This window comes from Mesoplodon bidens (assembly GCF_964165515.1).
Source record: "Mesoplodon bidens genome assembly, chromosome: 1".
NCBI lineage: Eukaryota > Metazoa > Chordata > Mammalia > Artiodactyla > Ziphiidae > Mesoplodon > Mesoplodon bidens.
This window is the reverse complement of record NC_138176.1, coordinates 47,584,511-47,608,142: the sequence shown is the minus strand read 5'-3', so window position 1 is coordinate 47,608,142 and position 23,632 is coordinate 47,584,511. Positions and strand designations below refer to the sequence as shown.

Below are 23,632 nucleotides of genomic sequence, written 5' to 3'. Positions count from 1 at the left end.
TAATATGTGAAGTTTCAGGAAAATGATAGGCAGTTGTACACAATTACGGATTAATAGTTTTCTCCAGAATAGATTATTGGTATCATTTGAAAAACCAATTTTTATGACATGGGTCCCAAGATAGTTTCATAGATGATAAAAGAGGAAGAAGCTACACATATTAAAGGCCAAGCTGACTCTTCTCAACTAAAAATAAGTAGCTTTTGCATAAGGAAAGGGGAAGAAAAAATAGTATCTCCAGTCTTCCAGCTTGATGGTCTAGATATTAAGCATTGGCTTCCCCTCTCGACCTCGTTTTTATTCCTCGCTCCACCTGCGACATGATGTGCATGGGGAAGGGCTGCTCTTCAGCAGCTCCTTCCTTCCTTTTAACTTGGATGCAGCCACCTCTGCTCAGGTCCTAACTCCACTTTTATCTTCCCGGGTGCAGCATCCTTGTCAGGCCTCCAAAAGCTTTCAGAATTCACTTTTGCCACTACTCTTAGGCCTTCCCCATTCTAACCTTTCCCCAGTGGCCCCTCCTCAGGATCAGCTCTTATCATTTCTTTTAACAATTGGATCAGAGGCCCCTCTCACAGAAACAAGCAGCCGAGAGCCTGGCCTGGGCCAGAACCCAGTTCCTTTCAGGCCAGGTGTCCCTACCTGGTCTCCAGCTGCTGGAAAAGACCTTTCTGTTTCTCAAAAGTCTGTTAAGTTCCTTGAGGTTAGTAGCTACGTCCTGTTGCATGCACCCTTAGAAATAATGAATGATTTAAATTTCTCACTTATTGCTATGAGTGGTCCTGAAAAAAGAAATGAAATTACAGCATCTTATAATGTTTTTTCAGGTCCAGGAGAAGCACTGTGGTTTCTCTGTTTACTCTCTGAGAGAGGACAGAAATATGTAGTTGTGGTGTGTGAAGGTGAGGTCAGTGATTATAGCTAGCAGGCAAAGTTTATCATCTTTTCAAGTCACTGGTATTTTTGAAAGGTAGAGTGCTGGTTTTGTTTTACACAGAAATTTTACCTCTAATTATTTTGACGTCATGTAAGCTCTGGAAGATGTTTCCTTAAATTTATCTTTTTAGTGAAGTTCTTAAGTCTTACCCAAAATGACTGCTTTGTCATTTCTTATATCATTTTTTCCTCTCTGATGCCAAAAGCCACCCAGACTTTCCATGTTGGTATGGTAAGCTAGAAATTTTTAGTTTGTAGTAATTGTTTTCATTTGTGTTTGTATGTTTTCGTGCTTATAGTGATTTTGTGATGTTTGTTTCTGAACGTTTTCCTTGGGGGGACTGACCTTCCACTGAAGCGTCATCTTCCCTGTTGTGTGGCCCTCCTTGTAATGACTGGCTTTCCTTCTGCCGCAGGATCTGTCACTGTGAAGGGGATGACGAGAGCCCTCTGATCACACCCTGCCACTGCACAGGGAGCCTCCACTTTGTGCACCAGACCTGCCTGCAGCAGTGGATCAAAAGCTCCGACACACGCTGCTGTGAGCTGTGCAAGTACGAGTTCATCATGGAGACCAAGCTGAAGCCTCTGAGAAAAGTATGTGCGAGGCCACCCTCGGAAGCACTTTATCTTCACTGAGATGAGCACCCAGAAGAGTTAGCACCTGGGACTAGGTGGAGCCACAGTTGGCTTGTGTTCACTCCTTTAAGAAGTGGGGACTGGTGTGTACATTCATGTTTTTGGTACTGATTTCCAAGTCCCTCCTCTCAGGAAGAAGCTCTTTCTGTCCATTCAGTCATATGATGTTTTCTTTTTCCTTAAAACTAAGTCTGCCTGCTTGTCTGTATCAGTCATTTGGCCCTTGACCACAGACTGTTTTGTGACATCTTAGTCAGCATTAAACTTTGTATGTATTAACTCTTCATGCTTTGCCTCTAATTAGGTCCATATAGTGGAGATTAGTATCTCTCCCCAGCACAAAGAACAGCATAACATGGTAAATTTATTTCTATATACCTGTGACAAGTGTTTGCTAGATGGGAAGTGGGGGCAGATGGGAAAAGAAAGGAACCACAGGCATTACATGCAACACAGCTCTCTTCAGGTCCCATGTCCTTGCTTCCTCTGAAAGGAGCCTCATCCGGTGCTCCCCTCCTGTGTAAACACTGGCCGTTCAATGTGTCTGTGTGCCCAGAGTATGGAGAGGTTTTGTTTGGAAGAATAAAAGGTTTGTTCTTATCTCAAAACTCATAAATTGCAAGGGGAATTACATAATCAGGTAACAGCACCAACATGCCAATTCAATGCTAACTTCTATGGTGATCGCTCGTATCAGATATTCAGAGAAGGAAGTATTCATTGTGGGTCGGAGCTCTGGTAGCATCATAGAATGTTCGGTGTTGAAGCAGTTCTTGAAAGATCAGTAGGATTTAGAGGGGAAGCGAAAGGACTCTAGAGAGATCAGATTGTCTCTGGAGAAAAGCATCCACCGCAAAGGTAGGGTGAGCATTTCAGGGGAGTGTGAAAGGCTTGAACTGAATGTGTCTTAGAAAATCAGGGGGTCATTTTAGGAGGGAAGCCAGATGAAGATACTGTGTCACGCCATAGCAGAAAGAAATCTGGATGTTAGGGAAGGCAGGTGCAAACTACTTAAAAAATGTTTTTTCCCATAAAAGCCTTATTGTTTTTTGGATACCTACTCTATGCTGATCCCTCAAGTGAGTCTTAAGGCACTTTGACCAATATAGATAGTCCATGAAAGCTCTATTTTCAGTTTATCCTGCATAGAACCACCTGGAAAGGTTGTGAGTAGGGCTGGCAGAGGATATGCAGTGTTTACACTTGTTCTTTTTCTCTACCTCTATGTGTTTTCTTCTGATTCGGAAACCACTAAATGAAAAAGAAAATCTGGCTATTTGGAGTAAATTAATGAGCTCCTAGAGGAGATGGGACTGGCACAGACTGCTTGTACCAGGAACTCTTAGCATCGATTTCACAGTGTTGCTGCCAATGTAGCAGAGGACCAAAGAGTGAGCGCCCTCCACCATCACCTTCACGACATAGTGTGACCCATCTGCTAGTGTGTTGTGTCATCAATCCTCTTCTTCCCCTCACTCATGCCAGTCAGCAAGTCACGGAAACTTAAAGTGTGCCACCTGGGTCTTGGGCCAATGTGCTGTTTTTCATCAGGACCAAAACCATAAAGTCTTGTATCAAAGCCACTGAATGCCTGCTTTGCCAGAATAAGCAGCCAAGGGATTGCTGGTGGTAGTTCATAGCTCATCTTGATCCCAGCTTCTCTTCATTGCCTAGAAAGTTGGATGTGGACAGAATACCAGTGCTTGGTACCTGGTTGATGCCACATGGTTTAAAGGGAGTGACTCTGAGTGTTTGGGGAAATTCATCTAGCTTGGGAAAGGGGGAGGGAGGAGGGAAGCCAGTCTTAACCATCAGCAAAGCTCTCACCCCATTGTAGCGCTTTATGCCCGTGAGCCTCAGCCTCACGCTCTGCACGTTGTCTTTCCAGTGGGAGAAGCTGCAGATGACAGCCAGCGAGCGCAGGAAGATCATGTGCTCCGTGACGTTCCACATCATTGCCATTACCTGCGTGGTCTGGTCCTTGTACGTGCTCATCGACCGCACTGCTGAGGAGATCAAGCAGGGGCAGGCAACAGGTATGTGCTCAGAACGAAAGGTGCACCCAGGAGATCCTGGATGGCACAGTGGGTCTTAGGATTGGGGTGTTATTCCAGGTTGATTTTCAAGTCAGACCTCAAATGTCTGGGCTTCTGGAAGGAGGCATCAATCATGAGGCACCACGCATCCTTTTTGGATGTTTCTTTTGCTGTGGTGGTAGTTTTTAAAACCCAGTCAGGAGAGATCAAATCATGGAGAGAGAGAATCTCCATGAATGCCCCCTGGAGGAGCAGGATAAAAGGGAGTGGACATGCTCTTCCACTCCTCCAGCGAAGCAAGATTCGATGAGTTAAGAGTCCATGGTTATGGGAAGTTCAGAAATTGTGTTTTAGTTACTTCACATCTTAAATAAGGTCGGCTGATAGGCTAACCAGGTTTTTTCCCTTCCAGGAATCCTAGAGTGGCCCTTTTGGACTAAATTGGTGGTTGTGGCCATTGGCTTTACTGGTGGACTTCTTTTTATGTACGTTCAGTGCAAAGTGTATGTACAATTATGGAAGAGACTCAAGGCTTATAACAGAGTAATCTATGTCCAAAACTGTCCAGAAACAAGCAAAAAGAATATTTTTGAAAAATCTGCACTAACAGAGCCCAACTTTGAAAATAAAGATGGACATGGAATCTGTCATTCCGACACAAACTCTTCTTGTTGCACAGAACCTGAAGACACTGGAGCAGAGATCGTTCACATCTGATGATGTGGAGGGTGTGTAGTTCTCCTGGACATCTGCGAACAGCTGAAGGAAATTGTTTACTGCCAATTGTGTACATTTTCTTATGTCCTTTAATAGCATAGACTGGGCAGGTGACTATTTTTAATGGCTTCTCTTTTTCTAAACCCTCCTTAGTGACTCTCCTGGAAAACCCTCACGTCAGCTGTGCACGGCTGGGTTCTGCTTCCGCCAGCGTGTCTACAGGAAGGGAAGTTGGAAGAGCCCGTAACACCGTGATGGGGCGCTGGCTGGGTTCTGGCCTGTAGTCTTGAGCAGAATGAGAGAATAAGATGCCAAACCTGAGGTTAGAGCAGGAGCTGGTAGCGCCTGGGCCCTGATGCGCCTCTTCCAGTTGGCAGGTCCCCCCACCGACCCTCTGGAGTGGAGTGTTGGGAACATCTAGCCATGAGGAGAGGCTTCCCCCTCACCAAGCAGAGCGCGGGGAGGCCACCACTGACAGTTCCCGAGCAGACGGGCCGTGGTGCTCTGTGCGTGGTGGTGAGTGATTCACTAAGCAAAGCAAAGCACTTTACAAAAAGAGAATCTGTATTTTGTAATATGTGTGTCCCGTGGGATTGACATTTAAAAGGACGTCTCATTTAGAAACCTTCCCTTCATGACCCTGATTATGTCTTTCACATTATAATAGATCTAAAACCCTTTTTGCCTTATATATGCTAAGAAACGTGACATCTACTCTGTGTCCATAAACAGGACTTGTGACTCTAAAGCAGGACAAACAGGTCTGAGGCTTTTTCATAACAACTTATGGGAATTAATGGATGCTAAATGGCAATTCGAGCGTAGTTCCTGTGGTTTTGAGCCTGTTTTATGACAAGTCTTCATGTCATAGGGCTGCCCTGAATGTTTCTTTTTTTTGGTCAGCCCGGAAGAAGGGTTCATGAGATCTAAATGAAAAGAAGTGAGTAATTAGAACAAAACTGAATATTTAAAAACTATTCCTTTAAAGACAAACCTCTCCAGTTTGTGCTGGCTTCACACTGATGGAGTAGGCATTGCATCGCCCTGGTCTGGGGCGTGCACGCTGCAGGTGCTCCTGGGTGCCTGCCACTCAGCCAGCCCCTGCTCCTGGCGCATTCTGTGGATCACTGCCCAGGGCAGAGGCAGACAGGCTGGCTCTGGGGTGAGGGCCAGGAGTGAGCAGCAAACTGCCCTGGTCCACTGTGTCCCTGCTCCCAGCCACTCCCCTGCCCATTTGTCGCCTTAACTGGACTGAACAGAGAGGATCCTTTAGGGGCCCCTGGCCCTGCTATCAGTCCATTCTGTCATCAGGGATTATCTCCTGTACCATTTTTCATAAAACAAAACCAAAATTACTACCATCAAATGGCCTTTGTCCTTTTAAAAAGGTCTGCTTAAAATTCTGTTTCTGAAGACCAGTTTCATCATGCCAGGCAAATAAGAGTCAACTCCAGGAAAATAGGCCAGGGGAGTCTGCAGTGCAAGTTAGGTATGCCCAGATACTTACTCTCTAGGGAGCTCTGCAGATGAGCATCTGGGGTGAGGTGCCTGGGCGTCCTGCCCTCCATCCTCCGAGCCTTAGTTGCTTCATCCAGCTGTTAAGAGGAGGAAGCAAACAGAAGACGATTCCTTTCAGAGTAGAAGCCCCATGGTTTGTTTTGAAAGCCAGGAGGAGGCTGAAGGATCTTTAAGCTCTGGAGGAGGGCTTTGCCCTGCCATGGCTTCTCTGGTCTGGCAGCTGCTGTCCAGTTGTAGCCCATCCCTGGAAATAGGTCAGCCAGCCCTCTCTGTCTCCCAGGGCACGTCCAGCCCGTGCCTGTGCTCACTGTGCCCCAAAGTGCAATTACCTACACCCCTTCTCAGCCTGGGGACACCAAGCAGCTACAGACTGTCCACTCAGGAGAATCCCAGGTCAGCCCTGCCTGTGCCCCTTAGGAACTGCCTGGGCAAGGCCCCTTGTCCCTCTAACGGCGGATGAGTGGTCAAAGGAAGACTGGGATAGATTTTTAAGTGGGAATCTTTCCCTTTCCCCCGGGTGGAACCCTTTATGCTGGACTTGAAAAGCACTGAGACTTTCGGTAGAGAGGAGAGTGTGCTTAGGTGGGGATAGCCCCAGGGCAGCCCACCCAGTGTGCCTGGCACCCTCTGTGGCAGAGGTGCCTATATAACCATGACTGTTGTGTTGCTCCCATGCCCAACTAGACTGTCACGGGAAGCCCTGTCACTTCTTTTTAGCAAGGGCCTAAACACCATCTCGTCACCTCCAGCCAAGCTCCTAAAAGCCTCTGCCTGTGCAGTCAGCCCCACGTCCTTTTCTCTCCTGGGGTGGTACACAGCTACCCCGTTGCCTTTCTCTTTCCTCACAGGTTCTGTTGAGCACCTCTGCCCCCCTACTGAGTCCCAGGGCTAATCTCTTCCCTGAAGGGACTAACGGTGAGTGCGAAGCCTTGCCAAGGTTGGGCTTTGCTGCCACCTAGTGAGAGCTGTGGATCTGCCAGGCATTCCTTTAGTCTGTGTCAGCTTGCTCTCTAGGTTCTTTGGGGGGCTTAATTATTCCCCACTTCCTCATCATTTTGCACCTGGCTTTAGTGAGAGGATGACACTTGGCTGAACTATATAGAAATGTGGAATGAGCTTGCAAGTCTCAGGGCCAGGGGGGCTGATATTTGTAGGCCAGGCGAGGGGGAGAGGGAAGCAGCCTCGGGTGTCGCCAGCCAGCCATCTTTGATTTGGCCTCTATTTCCCCTCAAATTATAGTTCAACTGAAGGACTTTTGTGCTTGGGTTTATTTTAAGAATTTCCTCAAAATTGTGAAAGACCTCTTCCTACCACAGGCCCCTAATGTCACTTCCTTTTTTGCTTCCATCCACTCTTTTCAATCTTATGGGTCCAGTTTCAAAACCTGCAGGTGTGCCCTTCCTGGCTACAGACATACGGACCCCAGGCAGTTGGGCCTGTTCAAGAGCCTCAGCTAAGGCCTGCACGGTTCGAGCTGCCCCTGCTGCCTGGTGGTCGGCTGCAGAGCTGGAGGAGGACTGGGCACGGCAGGGTGTAAAGATCCACGACAGTGTGCATTTGGCCTAACGCAAATACACATTTGAGATACTTTCCCTCTTGGATCTGATTTGAAATATGCAGCTTCCATCTCTAGTCCAAGGAAAGACTGAAACATAGGGAAGTAAAAGCATTTGTCTTTGTTTTGGAAGTAATTGTGCAACTCATCACCTATTTAGATGCAGTGTTTGTAGGAGGTTGATTGTTAATAAAGACCAAATTTACACTGGCATGTGTGGTGTAGTTTCTAAAAGGCACTTCACATTTGAACTTTTTCTTAACTTAGAGAATTTCAAGTTATCTAAATGTCTAGTTTTGTATCCCTTTGTGTATGTTCACTGTTCTTCAGCATTACTGCTTGAATAATTCTCTGTATTGCGGGGGGTGGTTGTACTATACACGGGAGTATCTAATTGCAGCAATAAAGCTTTTCTTTAAAAAGGAGTTTTGCCATGAAAGTGTTTTCCTGAAAGGAGGCTGGGAACATTGGCAAGCACTCCAGTGGTCTGGTCTCCTTTCCAGGTTCCTCTGGCTTGCACGTCAGGAAAGTAAATCATGCAGACTCGTGTGCAGATTTGGTCTGTCCCTGTAAGGGAGGAAGGATCCCTCAGTCACTGGCAGTGGGTTCTGGAGGATGTGTGGGCGTGGGAGTGAAAACTGAAGTCATTCTCATAGGTGTGCTTGTCTCAGACATCCAGGCTGAAACAACTTGGACTCACCACGCTCAAGTTCTCTCAACTTGAGAGAAGCCAGACTCAAGTTCAGGGTGTGTATGGCAGCACGACCATTGGAACGGTACATTGCTTAACTAGCCTTATCTGCTGAAACATATACTGAAGCACAGCCCAGCTGAGTGAGGGAACGGGGCAGGGCCAACAGGGCTGCTGGCGATAGCTTAGCCTGGCTGCATCTCCTGGCTCCTGGCGGGGCTTCCCTGAGTAACGACAGTGCCATTGATCCTCCAGTCTCGGGACTGCAAACCACTCCCGGGTCTGGGAGTGCCGAGGGCGGGCACCTGGCTTCACCTTTGTACACCAGGTGAAAGGAGGGAGGCCAAGGTCACCCCAGCATACTGCCCTTGGTGAGACGGGAGAGTCCGTCCACGAGTGCAGGGAGACTGGGGAGCTAATAAGCAGGAGGGTGCTTTGCCACGTGTCCTCCTTGCCTGACTTGGGAGAAGAGGTCCCCAGAACTGAGTGGAGCTGTTGAGGCTCCTAGAGGAAGAGGTGCACCTGCTCAGGTGTGGGCTTGCGGGAGGGACGGAGGCCAGCGTGTGCCCCAGCCCTCCTGCCAGAGCTCCCTTGAGCTCAAGCGTCAGTTGGAGGGAGAGGCGAGGAGCATGGAGCTGAAAGAGGAACCTTCTGTAAGAATGCGAAGTGGGGACTGCCCACAAGGAGCCTCTATGCTTTGGGGACCCGATGAATTTGCGTTTGGCTGAAGAGACACCCAATAAGACCTTGTTGCCGGCGGGCTTGACACAGTGCCACCCCCAGGTCTCTCTGCCCTTTGACACCATTTTGTGACACCAGCCACAAAATGACGGGTTGGGGCCACTGATGGCACACCGCTAGGGGAAGTTTGAATCCTCTAGGTCGGGGGGTGGCCCACCACTGCTCCCAGACCAGCCTCCTGTTTCGTGAGTGTACTTGTAGACGTACAGCCTTGCCCCTTCATTGACACTGTATTCAGCTTATTTCCTGCTACAATGGCAGATCGTATGGCCTGCAAAGCCTACAATATTCACATGCCCCTTTACAGAAAAAGTTTGCCAACCCTTGGCCCGTGTGATCAGCGCCCCCTAGAGTTGTTGCTGCACAGCCCACGTGGTGTGAGGCGTAGACAACCCTCTCTAGGGCCTGTCTTTTCTCCCAGCCTCAGAAGTGCAACAGTGACCAGGAGTCCCGCTGCACGTCTGTGTTGCTGGGTCAGGAAGGAGCTGAGAAGGGTAGTTCAGGGGGGAGAGAGGGAGAGGGATGAGCCTGCTGTCCTGAGCTGAGAGTTCCTCTGGGCTGGCAGGCCCAGCCCCTCGGCCGTCAGAGAAGCCGTGTCGGCCCTGCCTCGCCAGGCTGCCTCCCTCGGAGCCGAAGTGAGAGGAGCGGAGTCCAGGCTCTGCGGGCACGATCTCAGCGTCCCCTCCACATTTAGGTAGGCGTCTGGAGGTCCAGGGAGCCAAGCTGGGCTCCACTTTGGTCCCCTTGTCCAGCTTCCACCCTTTCACTGGAGACACACAGGGCCAGGCACTCGGCAGAGGGGAGCTGGCCCGGCTGTGCTTCCCGGCACCGCTGTGGCACAGTCTGCAGGGGCACCAGGGGGAGATGGGAAAAGGCAACACAGGTTGTTGCGAGAAAGAGTAGTCTTGTTATCTTTATTCTCCTGCTTTTCTGTCGTTAAAATGCCCTATTATGAAGCAGTGATGAGAGTAGCTGGTAGCACTTGGTGGGGGTGCTTTTTATGGATTGGTTGGTTCATACCAACAAAAACTTGGTAACACAAATGTCCCTCCACATTTTTCTTGCAGAACTTTTCTGTCCCATAAAATCCAGTCACCTGGGAACCCTGGTCCCGGGGCTCTTTCCTCAGCCATAGGAGGTGTGTGGTTCCCTGAGGATTGTATAAGTGCCTGTGTCACACTCCTGGGGGGATGCCCATAGCTTTTATCCGATTTTCAAAGTGGTCTGTGGTTCCCCTCCACAGGAACGTCCCTCACCCAACACTAAGAACAGGTACTCCAGTCTGACCCCCATGTATAGCGGGGAAACTGAGGCCCAGGGAGGGCATTGCTCTGAGTCATGGAGACCCCTCTGACTCAGGGCTCTCCTCTCACCCCACCCTCCAGATCTCAGCCAGTTTCTGGGGTGTCTGGGAAGAAATGCAGCCAATTTCCAATTCCCCCACCCCATCTGATTTCACCCTGTGGAGGCCCAGGCCCAAGAGACAGTTGGGCTCTCTGGGCTCATCCCACCATTTATGATGGAGGAAGCGAGGGAGGACATGGAGCTCCTGGGAGCAGGGCGGCCCGCTGGGTTGAATTAGCAGCTGCCTGACCGACTTCTGCCTGTTGGAGTCCTGCCCCCCAGAGGCCTGCTGGCAAAGGCTTCACTGCTTCAGAAGCACTTGTAAATTCTTAAAATGTTGGAGATGAAAGGTACTCTGGTGCGAGATCACCCAGAGGCATCACAGCAGATGATGTGGAAGGCCCTGGAAGGCCCAGCTCCCCTCCAGCTGGCGGCCTCTCAAGGGTTCCTTCTCTTTGCTGAGCTTCAGTCTCCTCATCTGTGGACTGGGGCTGACACTCCCCACCAAGCCCCTTCAAGGGGAGCTTTAGAGGTCAAGGCAGTGCTGATGAGTCCCCACATTTCCCTTTTTGAAGGGTCCACCCAGGAATGTAAATTGGTGCAGCCATTATGGAAAACAGTATGGAATTTCCTCAAAAAACTAAAAACAGAGTTGCCATATGATCCAGCAATCCCACTCCTGAGCATATACCCAGACAAAACTCTAATGTGTGGCTTCCCTGGTGGTGCAGTGGATAAGAATCCGCCTGCCAATGCAGGGGACACAGGTTTAAGCCCTGATCCAGGAAGATCCCACGTGCCGTGGAGCAACTAAGCCTGTGCGCCACAACTCCTGAGCCTGCGCTCTAGAGCCCGCGAGCCACAACTGCTGAAGCCCGCGTGCCTAGAGCCTGTGCTCCGCAACAAGAGAAGCCACCGCAATGATACGCCCGCGCACCGCAACAAAGAATAGCCCCTGCTCGCTGCAACTAGAGAAAGCCCGTGCACAGCAACGAAGACCCAATGCAGCCAAAAATAAATAAATTAAAAACAAAAAAATGCCCTCTAATGTGAAAAGATACATACATGCATCCCTATGTTCACAGCATAAATGTGGTGTGTGTGTGTGTGTATATATATAATGCAATATTACTCAGCCATAAAAAAGAATGAAATCTTGCCATTTGCAGCAACATGGGTGGACTTGGAGATTATCACACTAAGTGAAGTAAGTCGGAAAGAGAAAGACAAATACCATATGATATCACTTTTATGTGGAATCTAAAAAATGACACAAACTTATCTATGAAACAGAAACAGACTCAGAGACGAGGAGAATGGACTTGTGGTTGCCAAGGGTGGGGGGCAGGGGAGGGATGGATTGCGAGTTTGGGATTAGCAGATGCAAACCATTATATATGGAATGGATAAACAGCAAGGTCCTACTGTACAGCACAGGGAGCTATACTCAATATCCTATAATAAACCATAATGGAAAAGAATGTGTGTGTGTGTGTGTGTGTGTGTGTGTGTGTGTGTGTGTGTATATATATATATATATATATATATAACTGAATCATTTTGCTATACAACAAATTCACAGAACATTGTAAATAAACTCTACTTCAATAAACTTAAAAAAAAAGTCCACCCAATGTTCCTTCCCCCAGGCTGTGCCAGTGCACATGGAGGTAAGAGGGTACTTCGGGCCCAGGGACCCTAAGGACACACTCACTGCTCCTCACTACTTGGGGTGTCAGGCTGGTGGGGGGAGGATGACCCCTGGGCTAAAATAGAGCTGACCAGATGGCCAAGGGTGGCTAGCTTAGCACATCAGGTGTACACCTTCCTGAAACCCTGTGGATCCCACTGACCCAATTCTGAAGCCAAGGGCTGGGGGCTGGGGCTGGGTATGTGTGTAGGAGGAGACAGTGGATTGTCATCCCCAGGCTCAGGGCTGGCTCTGCTTCTTGGGCCTGAGGAAGGAAAATGCATTTTTTAAAAAGTCATGATGCTTCCTCTGCCATAGGAGAAAACAGCCCCCAGCTCCCAAGACGATGCCTGGAATCTGTAGGGTAGGTGCCCAGCCGGGAGGAAAATACGGGAGCAGCAGGGTGGTGACTTATGCCAGCCCTAGGCCACCATTAGGGCACAGAAATAAATACGGCGGGTCCCCTATCCTCCAGGGGCTCTAGTTCCAAGGGTGAGACCACGTGGGAGGACGGAAGAGGTTTGAACAAAGCCCTGGGGGAGAGACGAGCTCTGTCTGGGCAACTAGGGTGTCTCCCCAGAGGCGATGAGATCTGGGACGTGTTCTGAAGGAAGAGTAGGAGTTTCTGGGCAAAGAAGAGAGAAAAGCACCTTTTCTTCAGACTGAGGGTTGGGGGGAGGCTTTTGCCTAGACGGGATCACAATGATTATGGCTTTTTGGGGTTGGGGAGGTGATTAAGCTGTTTGGGGTGATTGGAGCGTAGCATGTTTTTAATGAACTTTATTTTTATGAAAACCAATTCTTAATGCATTCAACAAGAATTTATTTGGGCACCTACTGTATGCAAGAAATTGAACTAAGCATAAATGGAGCAGAAAATAATCATCCCATGACCCCAACAAGAGCAAACATCCATCAGTTATGCTACTCTGTGGGGCTTTGCTGCTGCAGAAGCGCTGAGCTGGGTGGTGGGCAGGAAGCTACACAGTCCTGCCCTGTGTAGGAAAGGTCCCTGCAATGTTTACACACTTTGATCAAAGTATGGGATTCACTAGAGACTGAGGAACAAACAGGAAAATGCACCAAAGCTTAGCTATATCATGGTCTAACCTGGGGAGCCCTTGGGTTGAAGCCAGGAGCCTGGGGCCTGCAGGCCCAGGAATCTGAAGGCCCGCCCTGCAGCCGCCCTGGGAGCCTGCCCTCCTGGGCAGGCTGGAGTCTGGGTGCCGAGCCCAGCCTGGAGCAGCTGGCCGTCCCGGAGTGAGACGGGCTCAGGCGGCCACTCAGATGGCCACGCTGTTGGGAATCCTGTCTGGGGACAAGTAGTAATACTGCAGCTTCTTGTTCTTATTGCGCTCGGCGATCACGCTGACAATGCTGTCAAGGTTCTTACGGAATCGGGCCATGGCCTCCTTTACAGGCGTCTCGATAAAATGCTCCTCCGGGTACATGCCCAGGAACAGCTGAGGACCCAGACATGACAGAGACTCGTTAATCTGTGATGAGGCAATGTAAACTGACAGGCCTTGTCCCACCCCCAGAGACCATCCTTTGGGAGGCAAGGCGTGTGCTCATCCCCCCATCTCCACTCCTGCCACCTGCTGAGAGTGCCCCGAGAATGCTCCTGGGCTGGGACCTTACAGATCAGTGCCCTGCCGCAGGGTGGCTATAAGGACGTGTAAAGGTGCAGGCGGACGTGGAGGTGGGGGGTAGTCCTGGCTGTGGTGGGTATGTGGCCTGGCCCCAAGCAGCACTCCTGCCTTCCCGCCTGAACTCGGGGCAGCAAGACCACAGGGGCCAGCGCAGGCCTTCTCTCCAGCCCAGGACGGCCACAGCCAGGCTCTGTTGGGGGTGGTATGCCCATTTGCACACCCACACAGATGCCTGCAAATTAAAACTAAGCGTACCTTTTAGAAACAAACTATGGAATTGTTAAAATTGGAAAGTTTCATACCCAGGGCTGGTAAATGTGGGAGAAATATCCCGTGCTATTGATGGGGTTTTAGATTTAGTTTGTGGAGGGCAATGCAGTCTCAACATTCTTTGACCAAGAAACTCCTCTACAAGGACGTACTGGTTCTACGGACACACGTGCCAAGACCCATACATGCAGATGTTAGTGAGGGACCACGACATTAGCAAAGGTCCCAAAGCAACTCAGATGCCAACGAATGCCTGCGGGTCTGGGGCTGGTTCAACTGGCCCATCATTCTGAGCAGCCATGCACCGACACCGTGGGGCTGTGTCTACCGAGAGCCGGCTTTGGGATTAGCTTCAGTAAGTTGTATGTGTGTGGGAATGTCTCAGAAGATACCCAGGAAACTCTCAGCCCCACCGCTGGGGTGCCGGGGAGAAACCCACATGACAGAGCTTTGTCAATGGCGGGGGTGGGGGGGTGCCCTTGTGGGGAGTGTCCCAGTGTCCCCCGGCTCTCCTGCCCCGCCCACCCTGAGCTCCAGCCAGGCTTGGGCCTGAGGGCTTCTTGGGCCCCTCCAGCCTTGCAAGTCAGGATTCCTGGCCAGCAGGGGTCCAGCCTGAGCCCTAAATCATAAAACCCTGGGGTTGAGGAGTGGGTTAAACCTTCTGACTCCCGGAAGGGGTGAGAAGGCCTCCGGTCTCACCTCATTGTCCTGGAACTGGCTCAGCGCCCACACTGCACCCAGATGCCAGCAGGAGCGGCCACGGTCGGGCAGCATGTCCACGATCTGCTCGATGGTGACCACACCCTTGACCGTCGGCGGCGGGGCTCGCATGGTTGGGGGGGCATTGGGGATCCAAGAGAACCAGTCGTACTGCGGGGACGGCCACCGACTCATGTGGGCACCTCTGCGGCACAGCCTCCGCCCACCTTCATCTCCTGCACCTCCTCCCGAGTCCCCTCCTCCCACTCCAGCAAGGCCAGGGCAGGCCCCTCCCTCGGGCTGGCTCCCAGTGCTTAGCACGGAACCAAACCGCACCAGGAACACTGGATTCCTGGCCCCGGGGCTGCCTGGGCTTCGTCCACCCCCCGTCTGTCTGGAAGACGAGGATGTGGGGTGGTCTGCCCAGGGGCCCTCAGAAGTAGTCAAGGTGGCCTTGGCCACCTCCCACCCAGACGGCTCGCCCTGCCCTTGCCCACCTGGCCGAAGTTGACTGCTGCGTGCTGGGCTGAGGCCGTGAAGATCACCACAGTCAGGTACTCAGACAGCTTCTCCTTGGTCTTGATGGACTCGGGGAAGCCTAAGGCAGAGCCACGGGCTGGCTGAGGCCCCAACCCTGGGGAGGGACCCCTGACTGGCAGACACACACCTCCACCCATACTGCTTCCTGGGTTCCCACACACCAGTGCTGGAGGGCCCGGGCGTGGGCAAGACTCACTGGGAGGGGACAGCTGTTTGGCCCAGTGTTCCTGTTGTTCCTGATCTGGGCTCTCAGGAGACACAGAAAGTCCCTGAGATGTCCCCCTGAGGCATACTGGTGGATAGGGGTCCCCTAGGGGCTCTGGCCCCAGTGCTAGGTGTAAAGGTGGAGGCCACAGGCCAGCACTGCCCAAAGAAAGTCAGGGAAGAGCAGAAGAGAGGGCTGGGGGCGGGCAGGGGGATGTCCCTACCTGAGGCCTTCTTGCCCCGCATGCCGTACATGTAAATGTCGTTCACAAAGTTCTGCAGCTCCGGGTCCCCCTCCACCACCTGGTCACTCTCGTAGTAGATGTCCACCACCTCGGCTGTGAACCTGGCCCAGGACGAGAGGCCCAGCTAGGAGTGGGTGATGCAGCCAGGGTCTGCAGAGCCGTATCCCTGGGCCCCAGGGCAGAGCCCCCATCGGTGACGCTGTCACTCTTTAATGTCCAGACTCACGTCACATGCTCTTCCACCCCCACCCCGCCCCGGCATACCCTCGTTCCCCCATCCCTGCCCAAACGATGGAGCCAGGCCCTGGCCCACTTTGCCAGCTGCCCAGCCCCCTGGCCGGGTCCATCAGCGCCCACGCGCACTCCTCCTGCTGCCCAGAGCAGGTCCCACAGCCACAGCACTCACGCCCTGATGGCCTCCCACACCAGGAGCCCGTCGTCCCGGTAGAAGTAGTAGGGGATGTCTTCTGTGTTGTCCATGCCCCGGGCCTTGATGGCCTCAGGGAAGCACAGTGAGCTGTAGGTCAGGTCCTGCATGGACTTCTGCACCATCTGCACGTGGCCACCGCCCCCTGTGGCGTTGGCCTTGAGCAGGAGGGGAGAGAGCGCTGTGAGCCGAGGCTGGTTCCCCCTCTCCAGCCTTCCAGCCCCAAAGCTCAGCATGAGGAACCGTGAAAGGGCAGGGGGATGACCAGGCCTGCCGAGGGCTAACCTAGGTCCCATGAGGTCGGTGGGAGGGACGTCTGACTTGGAGATTGCCAAGGGCAGCCCAGTGAGAGGTTACGGGGAGGAGCCTCTGCCCGATCAAGATGTGAGGGGCTGAAGTGCAGAGACTGGGGGCAGCTAGAGGAGGGAGGGGCGAGCTCCCATCCCGAGCAGGGCAGCAGGGATAGCTGACAGGGTGGAGCCCGGGCTGGAGCAGCCTTCGGGCCAGGCCTGCCCTCGTTCTGAGCACGGGCTGCCCAGAGCCCGAGCACTGCTCTCAGGGACCTGATCTTTGGGCACAAGATGGGGGCAGATACCAGCCCCCAGGACCCTCACAACTCTGTTGAGAGCATCTTGTGTGCCAAGGTGAGGGCTGGATAGACGCACCGGCTGCTAAGATGCAGGCACACACACACGGTGGCTGAGTGCTCAGGGCACAGAATCTTCAAAGGAGGGCTTGGGTGCTGGGGGCCAGACACTGGTCCACTGTAGGCGTTTGACCCAAGCAGGACCAATAGAGTTGCTCCCTGGTACTTTCTATTTGGATGGAAGATGATGTCACTGTGTGGGAACATGAGCTTGGAGTTCACTGTGATGAGGTCCTGTTCCCTCTCCCACAGGGGGAAGGCTGTCTGAGAACCCCTTCTGAGAGAGTGAGGCCCACACAGTTTAAAGAGTGGAAGAGTTCCAGCCAGTGGCTTGTACCCTGGGGACATTATTCGAGTCCCTGGTCCCTGCATATGAGGCATCCTGGTGGGCAGGGGTTGCTTGGGGGCTCTGGGCCCAGCACCTGGTGCTGAGGTGGAGGCCACAGGCCAGTGTTGCCCAGCGAAACATGGAGCTAGGAGCTGTGGCTCCCGAACCCGAATATGTCCAGGTGTGTGAGATGATACAGTTCCTTTACAGCTGCAGGTGGTCTGAAATGGGTTTTGTCATTTTCCACCCAAATGGTGATTCAACCCTAGTGATCATCTGGCCCGCTCAGTAATGGGAGATGAGAAAGGAGGAAAGTTGGAGGTAGGGCTGCCTGGAGGGTCCAGGCTCGGTAAGCCTCCTGGGTGGTCAAAACAGGGGTGGGGTGCTGCCTGAGAGGGTGTGATGGGCGGTGGGGGGGACCTGAGCCCCCGCTGATGGGGTGAGTAGGCTGGGAGCACCGACGGGCTGCAAGGGCAGAGTGTGGGAGGCTGTGCTCAGAAAGATGGGAGGCAGAGTGGGAGGGGAGATGCAGGTCCCCAGTGTGTAAGAGGCGGGGAGCAGGTGCCAGGGGGGCAGGAGGATGGAGAGGGGAGGGAGGAGGTGACGGGGAGACCACGGTGAGGAGGAAGAGTGGGTGGTGCTTGGAAGTGGCTGGGTGGGAGGGGTGGACGTGGGCCAGGGAACCTGGGAGGTTTCACTCGGAGCGCTTGCAGCCTCCCACCCTCCCCAGGCCTCCACCTCGGTGCCTAGGGGGCTGGTCTCCCAAGAGGAAATCTGGACCTCAGGTCGGAGTGGAGGCCACTGAGGTTCTGAGAAGTAGGTGCCTGCCGGGCCGGGCTCTTTGGGGCACCAAGGCGGGTGGGAGGCACCCACCTTGTCAAAGAGGCCGTGCTCGCAGATGAGCTGCTCCCGGGCCTTGGTGTTGATGGCGATGGTGAACCGCACGTGTGCCACCAGGAGCTGGGTGGAGGGGCAGGAGGAGACCTCAGAGAAGGCCGGTCAGGGGCTCCTGACCAGGTCTGTGCCTCCTCGGGGGTCCTCCGTGGAGGGGCGATGCTACACGCCTCAGGGAGGGAGTGAAGCTGACATGCTGACCTTCACTGTGGAGCAGCTGCCAGCGGCCTGGAGGATGGGTGCTGCTCTAATGCTCTAACGCATAATGGTCGTGATAAAAATGGTAACAGTCAACACTTACACAGAGCATAACTGTGTGCTAGGCACTGTTTGAAGCTCTCCGAATCTGTCAACTATTTTAACCCTGACAGTAATCCTAGGAGGCAGGCATACTATCTGAACTGTTCTACAGATGGGGAAACGGAGGCACATAGAGGTAACCTGAGCCTGCAGTCACCCCAGCAGTCAGTGCCGGTAGGATTTGGAAACAGAGAAGGGCAGTGACAGTGGGGGCTGCCACCTGGGATCAGACAGGGTCACACTGAACTCATTTGCCTCTTCAAAATCTGCCCGCCCCACCCAAGGCGAGCCCAAGCTGGAGTCAGGCCCCGGCCCTGTGTCCTCAGGAACCAGCAGGCTCAGAGCTGCTTCCTTCCTTGGGGGTACTTACCCACCTCCCCAGCATCTCTCCAGGGGTCTCTTATGGCCACTCCCAGCCACAGTCCTGTGGGGATGTCAGTACCCCTCCTCCCTTCTGTCCCCCACCCCCCATATCTGGATACCCTCTCCCACCAGGTAAGGCAGCAGCTTGCTGTACCTTGAAAATGGGGTGCACAGCAGGCAGCTGGCGGTACAAGGCGATGCCAAAAACCTCAGACACTAGATGTGTGCGCAGAAGGTGGGTGACGGTCTGGTGGACGTGGAAGTCACTGGAACGCACCCAGATTTTGGCCAGAAGCCAGTCATACTTTGCATCCGAAGGGAGAAAAATGGGATTCTCATCTCCTGGGACCTGTTTGAGCTGAAACATTGGAGAAAGAACGCACTGCAGTATATCGCTCCAGACTGTAGCCGCAGAAGAGCCTGGCCTCTCAGGAAATTCCAGGGGAATCCAAATTTCTTAAACAGTGACTTTTGAATCATGAGAGGGTGGTGGAGGAGGGCAGAGGCCTAGAGATCATATTTCCCATCCCAGCTGCATCACTTACTACCTGTGGGACCCTGGGCAATGTAGCCTTTCTGAGCTCTGGCTTCACCATCTGTAACAAGGGCACAGTGTTTACTCACCTCACAGTTATTAGGAGAAGTGAATGAAAGAGCATGAAGGCATCAGCAAGGAGCGAGCACCGTCATGTGTGAAGGCTGTGGTCTTCCACCCGTTCGCCATCTCTGCTCCTCCCTCCTGGTTCCACCTGCTTCTCTGCTGCTGCTTTTTGGTCTCCCCGCTTTCCTCTCCTCTGCTCTCCCCTTAAATGCTGCTGTTCCCTGGGCTCTGTCTTGGTGCTCCTGAAGTCCCTTCTTGCCCTAGATTAGCAACTCGTGTCTGGGGCTCTAGGGCCAGCATGATGCAGTGTCCCAAGTCACTGTCCCTTGAGCCCAGCCCTGCAGCCCGATGCCTCCTTAGTAGAGGCTGGCTTGTCTTTCCCTTCCCCGTTTCAACTCCACACTGGGGCAGGGGTGATTTTTTTTCTAAAATGTAAATCACGTCAGGTCAATCCTGTCTTTCAAAACACCCAGTCACCTCTTCGTGCCAGAAAATAAGGTCGCCAAACTCCGTGATCTGGCCCTGACATATCTGCATTACCCAGCCTTTCCTGCCCAAGCCCCTGGTCCCTAGCTTTGTCCATGACAACAGCCCTTGGCATTCCTGGGGCTCTCCCCTGGCGCCCGGTGAAGCCTCGGGACCTGACAGCCTGATGTCATGTGAGCCTGCAAGGTAGTTGCTGTCATGAACCATCTTTCTGAGGAGGACACAGAGCCTGGGAGGGGTGGACACATGGGATGAGAATGAATTGTCCAGAACAGAGGAGGAGAGTGGAGGAGCCGTCATAGGGGCTGGGAGCTGGGCCGGGTATTAGACTCTTGCTGGGAGCAGTGTGGCGGGAACAGGGTGATCCAGGAGGAGAGTTGCTTGAGATGTGGGGGAGCCAGACCAATTTGGGTCCTCAAGGTCATGCTAAGTATTTTGGAAGGTAATTTCCCTGTCTCTCCCTCAAAAACAGAGATGAGGTCCAATAGAAATATAATGCAAGCCACAGGTGGAATTTAAAGTTTTCAGGTAGCCCTGTAACCAAGCAGGACCCTACGGGGGTCTTTCTAGGACAGATCCCCTCCATGTCCTCTGCCTGCCTCTTGTCTATAGAAAAACTTTAGCCTCCTAGGCCTTCCCTGAGTTCCAAAGAATAAATTTAATCAGAGAAGTGAGAAAATGCAGAAATAAAGGAAAACAGTCAAGCAGGATAAAATAATATACTTTAGCCATTAAAACAAAGTCAAGGACCTTTAGTTCCTCCTCAAGGGCTATAGATAATATTCTGAGCCATATACTTTGAGCTGTTTTGCAGATACTGAAACCCCCGGCAGGTGGAAGAAATTAACTGTATGCTGCCCACAAGCACATAGACCCCAGACCAGTTGGAACCAGAAGGCTGATGCTGACTCCCGATTACCTCACCACCAACCAATCAGAAGAATATCCACGAGCTGATCACACATCCCACAAACCCGCTCTCTCACCCTGTCTTTAAAAACCTTTCCCTGAAAGCCATTGGGGAGTTTGGGGCCTTTTGACCACTAGCTGCCTGGACTCCCTGCTTGGGGCCCTGCAATAAATGCTGCACTTTCCTTCACCACAATCTCTGGAAAGGAGCCAGCTGTGCAGCTGCACCAGCCACAGACCTTAACCTGAATGGGAACCTTGTTCCCATCACCAGCGGTGGGAGCTTTTGTTGGGAGAGAGGAGCAGAGGCAGTCAGATGAGGACCAAGTACACACGGACAGATGAGCAGAACATCCCTGCTGGTGGAGGGCTACTCCTCTGAGGCCTGGATGGAAGTAGACGCGGATGGAAATGGTGCTAAGATACTTGTATATGCCCTTGACAAAAACCGAGCAAGAGGGTCAGGAAGGCTCCTTCCTGAGCTGCTGTGGGAGCGATGGGGAGGTGGGTTTGGGGCATCGCTCCCCGTTTCAGGTGGTGCAGCTCAATGCTGTCACTGTGGACAGTCGCCTGGACAACCTGCAGCTGGTACCGTGGGGTTGGCGGCCCAAAGTCAGAGACCTCGAGCAAGTGAAGGGAGCAAAGCTTATATTGGCTTGCAATTCAGCGGCTTCTCACGGACCCCATAGAGGAGCAGTTCCCCGTGCTGAATGTAACCCGGTACTATAACGCCAACGGGGACGTGGTGCAAGAGGAGGAGACTCCCTGCACCTGCTACGAGCGCCGTTCCCCTCCCTGCGCCATGACCGAGAAGCAGCTCCGGGAGTTCAACATCAGGGACCGCTGCCAGCTGGCTCACTACTGTGGCTTCCAGTGCCCGCGGAAGGACTGGTGCGCCCACAAGAAGCACTGTCAGGAGAAGCTGCGCCCCTTCCAGCACGAGCTCGAGCCGGAGCCTCGAGCCGCAGAGCAGCAGCGCAGCGCCCGCGCTCTCGGCTTCCGATCTCCTCGGGACGCAGTGGACGCAGGCTGAGAGCCAGACCCGGAGCTGCTGAACGAGCTGCTCCCGCAGCCGCGCAGCTGCCGGGGACCCTCACCGCGCACTGCTGCAGCGCCCCCTAGTGCTCACCGAGAGCAGAGACAGCCGGGAGGCGCCCGCCAGGACCCTTCTCATTATCTCTATGTTAATTGTTCGTAAACTCATGTACAGTTTTTTGAGGCGGCGGACATGGGGGGCAGGGGGGCTGTCGTGGGAAGGCTCCTTAGGGTCCTGCTCAGTTACAGCCACAGTAATAAAAATAAAAACAAACGGGTGAACTTTATGTTAATAATACAAATTTATTCTACCTAATCTCTCTAAAATGTCATTTCAACATATAAATAATACAAATTCTATTTTTTTCTCGTTCTAAGTCTTCGAAATCAGGTGTGTATTTTGCACTTCCAGAGCGCCTTGGTAGGGGCTAACCACATCTCAAGGGCTCTAGAGCTGTGGGTGGCCAGGGGCTCCCACACTGGACAGAGCAGCTCTAGACAGCCCACCCCGGGCCTGCTCACCCAGGACAGAGCAGTGCAAGGAGAGCAGAGTTTGACCTTCACGATATTTTTGGTTGTTTGTTTGTGAATGCAATCAGTTTGTCAACCTTTAAATATCAGTACTTTCACATAAAAATCTGGATTAATAGGTTTTCTTGGAAAATTAGGAGGTCTGCGAACTCTGAAACCATGTTCTCATAGAACAACACTCCAGCCCTTTTTAACAGTCCCAGCTCTCAGGCTCCCCACTGCCCCACCTCTCCCCTGGCCCCTCCCCTGCTGCCCCGCTCAGTCTCGCCCCTCGTACTGTTGTCCTGTCCCACGCCCTGCCCCTCCCCTCTTATTGCCCTGCCCCTCCCCTTCCCCACCCACTGCCCCGCCCCTCCCAGTGCTTCGCTATTTTGCACTGACTGTGCAGCCCCACCCACACTTGACTCTGCTGGCAGAGCAGGTAGGATGCCTGCTAGGCTCTGGTGTGTGCTCTGTGGCCAAGGAGACCTTCTGCTGCATGCTAGGGGCTATACTTGTGCTATCTCATTTATCCCTCACCGTGGCCCTGCAAAGCAGGTATTCCTTGACATTCCCATTTTACATGGGGGGAAACTGAGGCTCAGAGTGGTTTAGCAGCTCTCCCAAGTCACAAACTGGTAAACAGCTGAGCTGGGAAGGGACCCAGTGCTCTGCCTACTCCTTGGCAGTGTCTCTGGCCTTTCTCTCCACTCTCACTGCTTAGTCCAGACCCTCACTTGCTATCTTCCGGAACTCTTACACCAGCCTTGCAGGTCGCTCCGATTTGGGCCTTCCCTCCCACCTATTCTTCCCACCCTCCCCACTCCCCTCCAGGCTGTTAGTGATGCTGTGGAACTCCAGAACGCTTGGTGTTTTGTGTTTAAATTTTGGGAGCGGTGGTGATAAGGATGTAGCCTTTTGTTTCTGATTAGGAAAGATTATATACTTACCGTAAAAAATTCCAATCATTACAGAAGAGCCCAAGAAAGAAAGCAAGCATTTCATAATCCAGCCTCTTTGCATGTATGCGTATTTATGCAATTTTCCATACATTGATGAGCATTATAATCAAGTCTGTTGCTTCTTTCTTTTGCTCACCTGTGCCCCAGCCAGTTCCATCCCAATGTTCCCAACCTGGTGACTTGTGTCCTTCTGTGACTCCCCATGCCCACAAGAGTATCTGGTCACATCTATGGTGGGCCCTTTCCTTGCATTCAGTTGACATAGATGAGATCGTATAATCTCTACCCTGTATCTTGCTTTCTGCTGTTAACTCATTGTGGAACCCCCTCCAGGTCAGCTGGGATAGATCTAGTTTATTGGTTGTAAAGGTGGCATAATAGTCCATGGTCTGGACATAAAAGGTCTCTGGAGGACAGGCTGCTTCAGAGGTGCCTGAGAGTGGTGAACAGGGCTCTTAGCTCTGCTTACTTCTCCATCACTTGTCCCTTTACCTTTTGCATCAGTTTCTGAAGAATAGGCCTTCTTTCTGATAACAGGCTGGGAACTCCTTTGGAGGAGAGGTGCCCCAGAGGCTGGGAGACTGGTGAGGCATGAACTTTGGAGCCAGAAGGCCTGGCTCGAACCTCAGCTCTGCCGCTGACTACCCCTGTGTCTTGGTTTCCTTATCTGCTTAAAATGCTCTGTAGCACTAGT

At 52.5% G+C, this 23,632-nt stretch overlaps 2 protein-coding genes and 1 pseudogene across 8 annotated transcripts in view; 2 read left to right on the top strand and 1 right to left on the bottom strand.

Annotated features, from left to right (window-relative positions):
• Nucleotides 1-7,826, top strand: part of MARCHF8 (membrane associated ring-CH-type finger 8) — a 118,036-nt gene extending 110,210 nt beyond the window's left edge. For 5 of the 6 annotated variants that reach the window (XM_081250157.1, XM_081250158.1, XM_081250161.1 and 2 more), the window contains 3 exons: nucleotides 1,353-1,533; nucleotides 3,464-3,611; nucleotides 4,024-4,611. In XM_081250157.1, the coding sequence (XP_081106283.1) occupies nucleotides 1,353-1,533; nucleotides 3,464-3,611; nucleotides 4,024-4,328 (634 nt within the window). In that variant the 3' untranslated portion in view covers nucleotides 4,329-4,611. Of the gene's footprint in view, nucleotides 1-1,352; nucleotides 1,534-3,463; nucleotides 3,612-4,023 lie in introns of all 6 variants that reach the window. The other variant, XM_081250159.1, reaches the window with a different exon arrangement.
• A 4,851-nt stretch (nucleotides 7,827-12,677) lies between these two features.
• ALOX5 (arachidonate 5-lipoxygenase) overlaps nucleotides 12,678-23,632 on the bottom strand; it is a 57,742-nt gene continuing 46,787 nt past the window's right edge. Inside the window, exons 8-14 of the mRNA XM_081253617.1 lie at nucleotides 18,590-18,793; nucleotides 17,752-17,838; nucleotides 15,884-16,062; nucleotides 15,457-15,578; nucleotides 14,986-15,086; nucleotides 14,489-14,659; nucleotides 12,678-13,330 (exon numbers count right to left, since the gene is read on the bottom strand). Coding sequence (XP_081109743.1) covers nucleotides 13,151-13,330; nucleotides 14,489-14,659; nucleotides 14,986-15,086; nucleotides 15,457-15,578; nucleotides 15,884-16,062; nucleotides 17,752-17,838; nucleotides 18,590-18,793 — 1,044 coding nt within the window. The 3' untranslated portion in view covers nucleotides 12,678-13,150. The remainder of the gene's footprint in view (nucleotides 13,331-14,488; nucleotides 14,660-14,985; nucleotides 15,087-15,456; nucleotides 15,579-15,883; nucleotides 16,063-17,751; nucleotides 17,839-18,589; nucleotides 18,794-23,632) is intronic.
• LOC308620048 (zinc finger MYND domain-containing protein 19-like) lies at nucleotides 18,800-21,464 on the top strand (annotated as a pseudogene). Its single transcript has one exon. The product of its transcript is annotated as a zinc finger MYND domain-containing protein 19-like (transcript).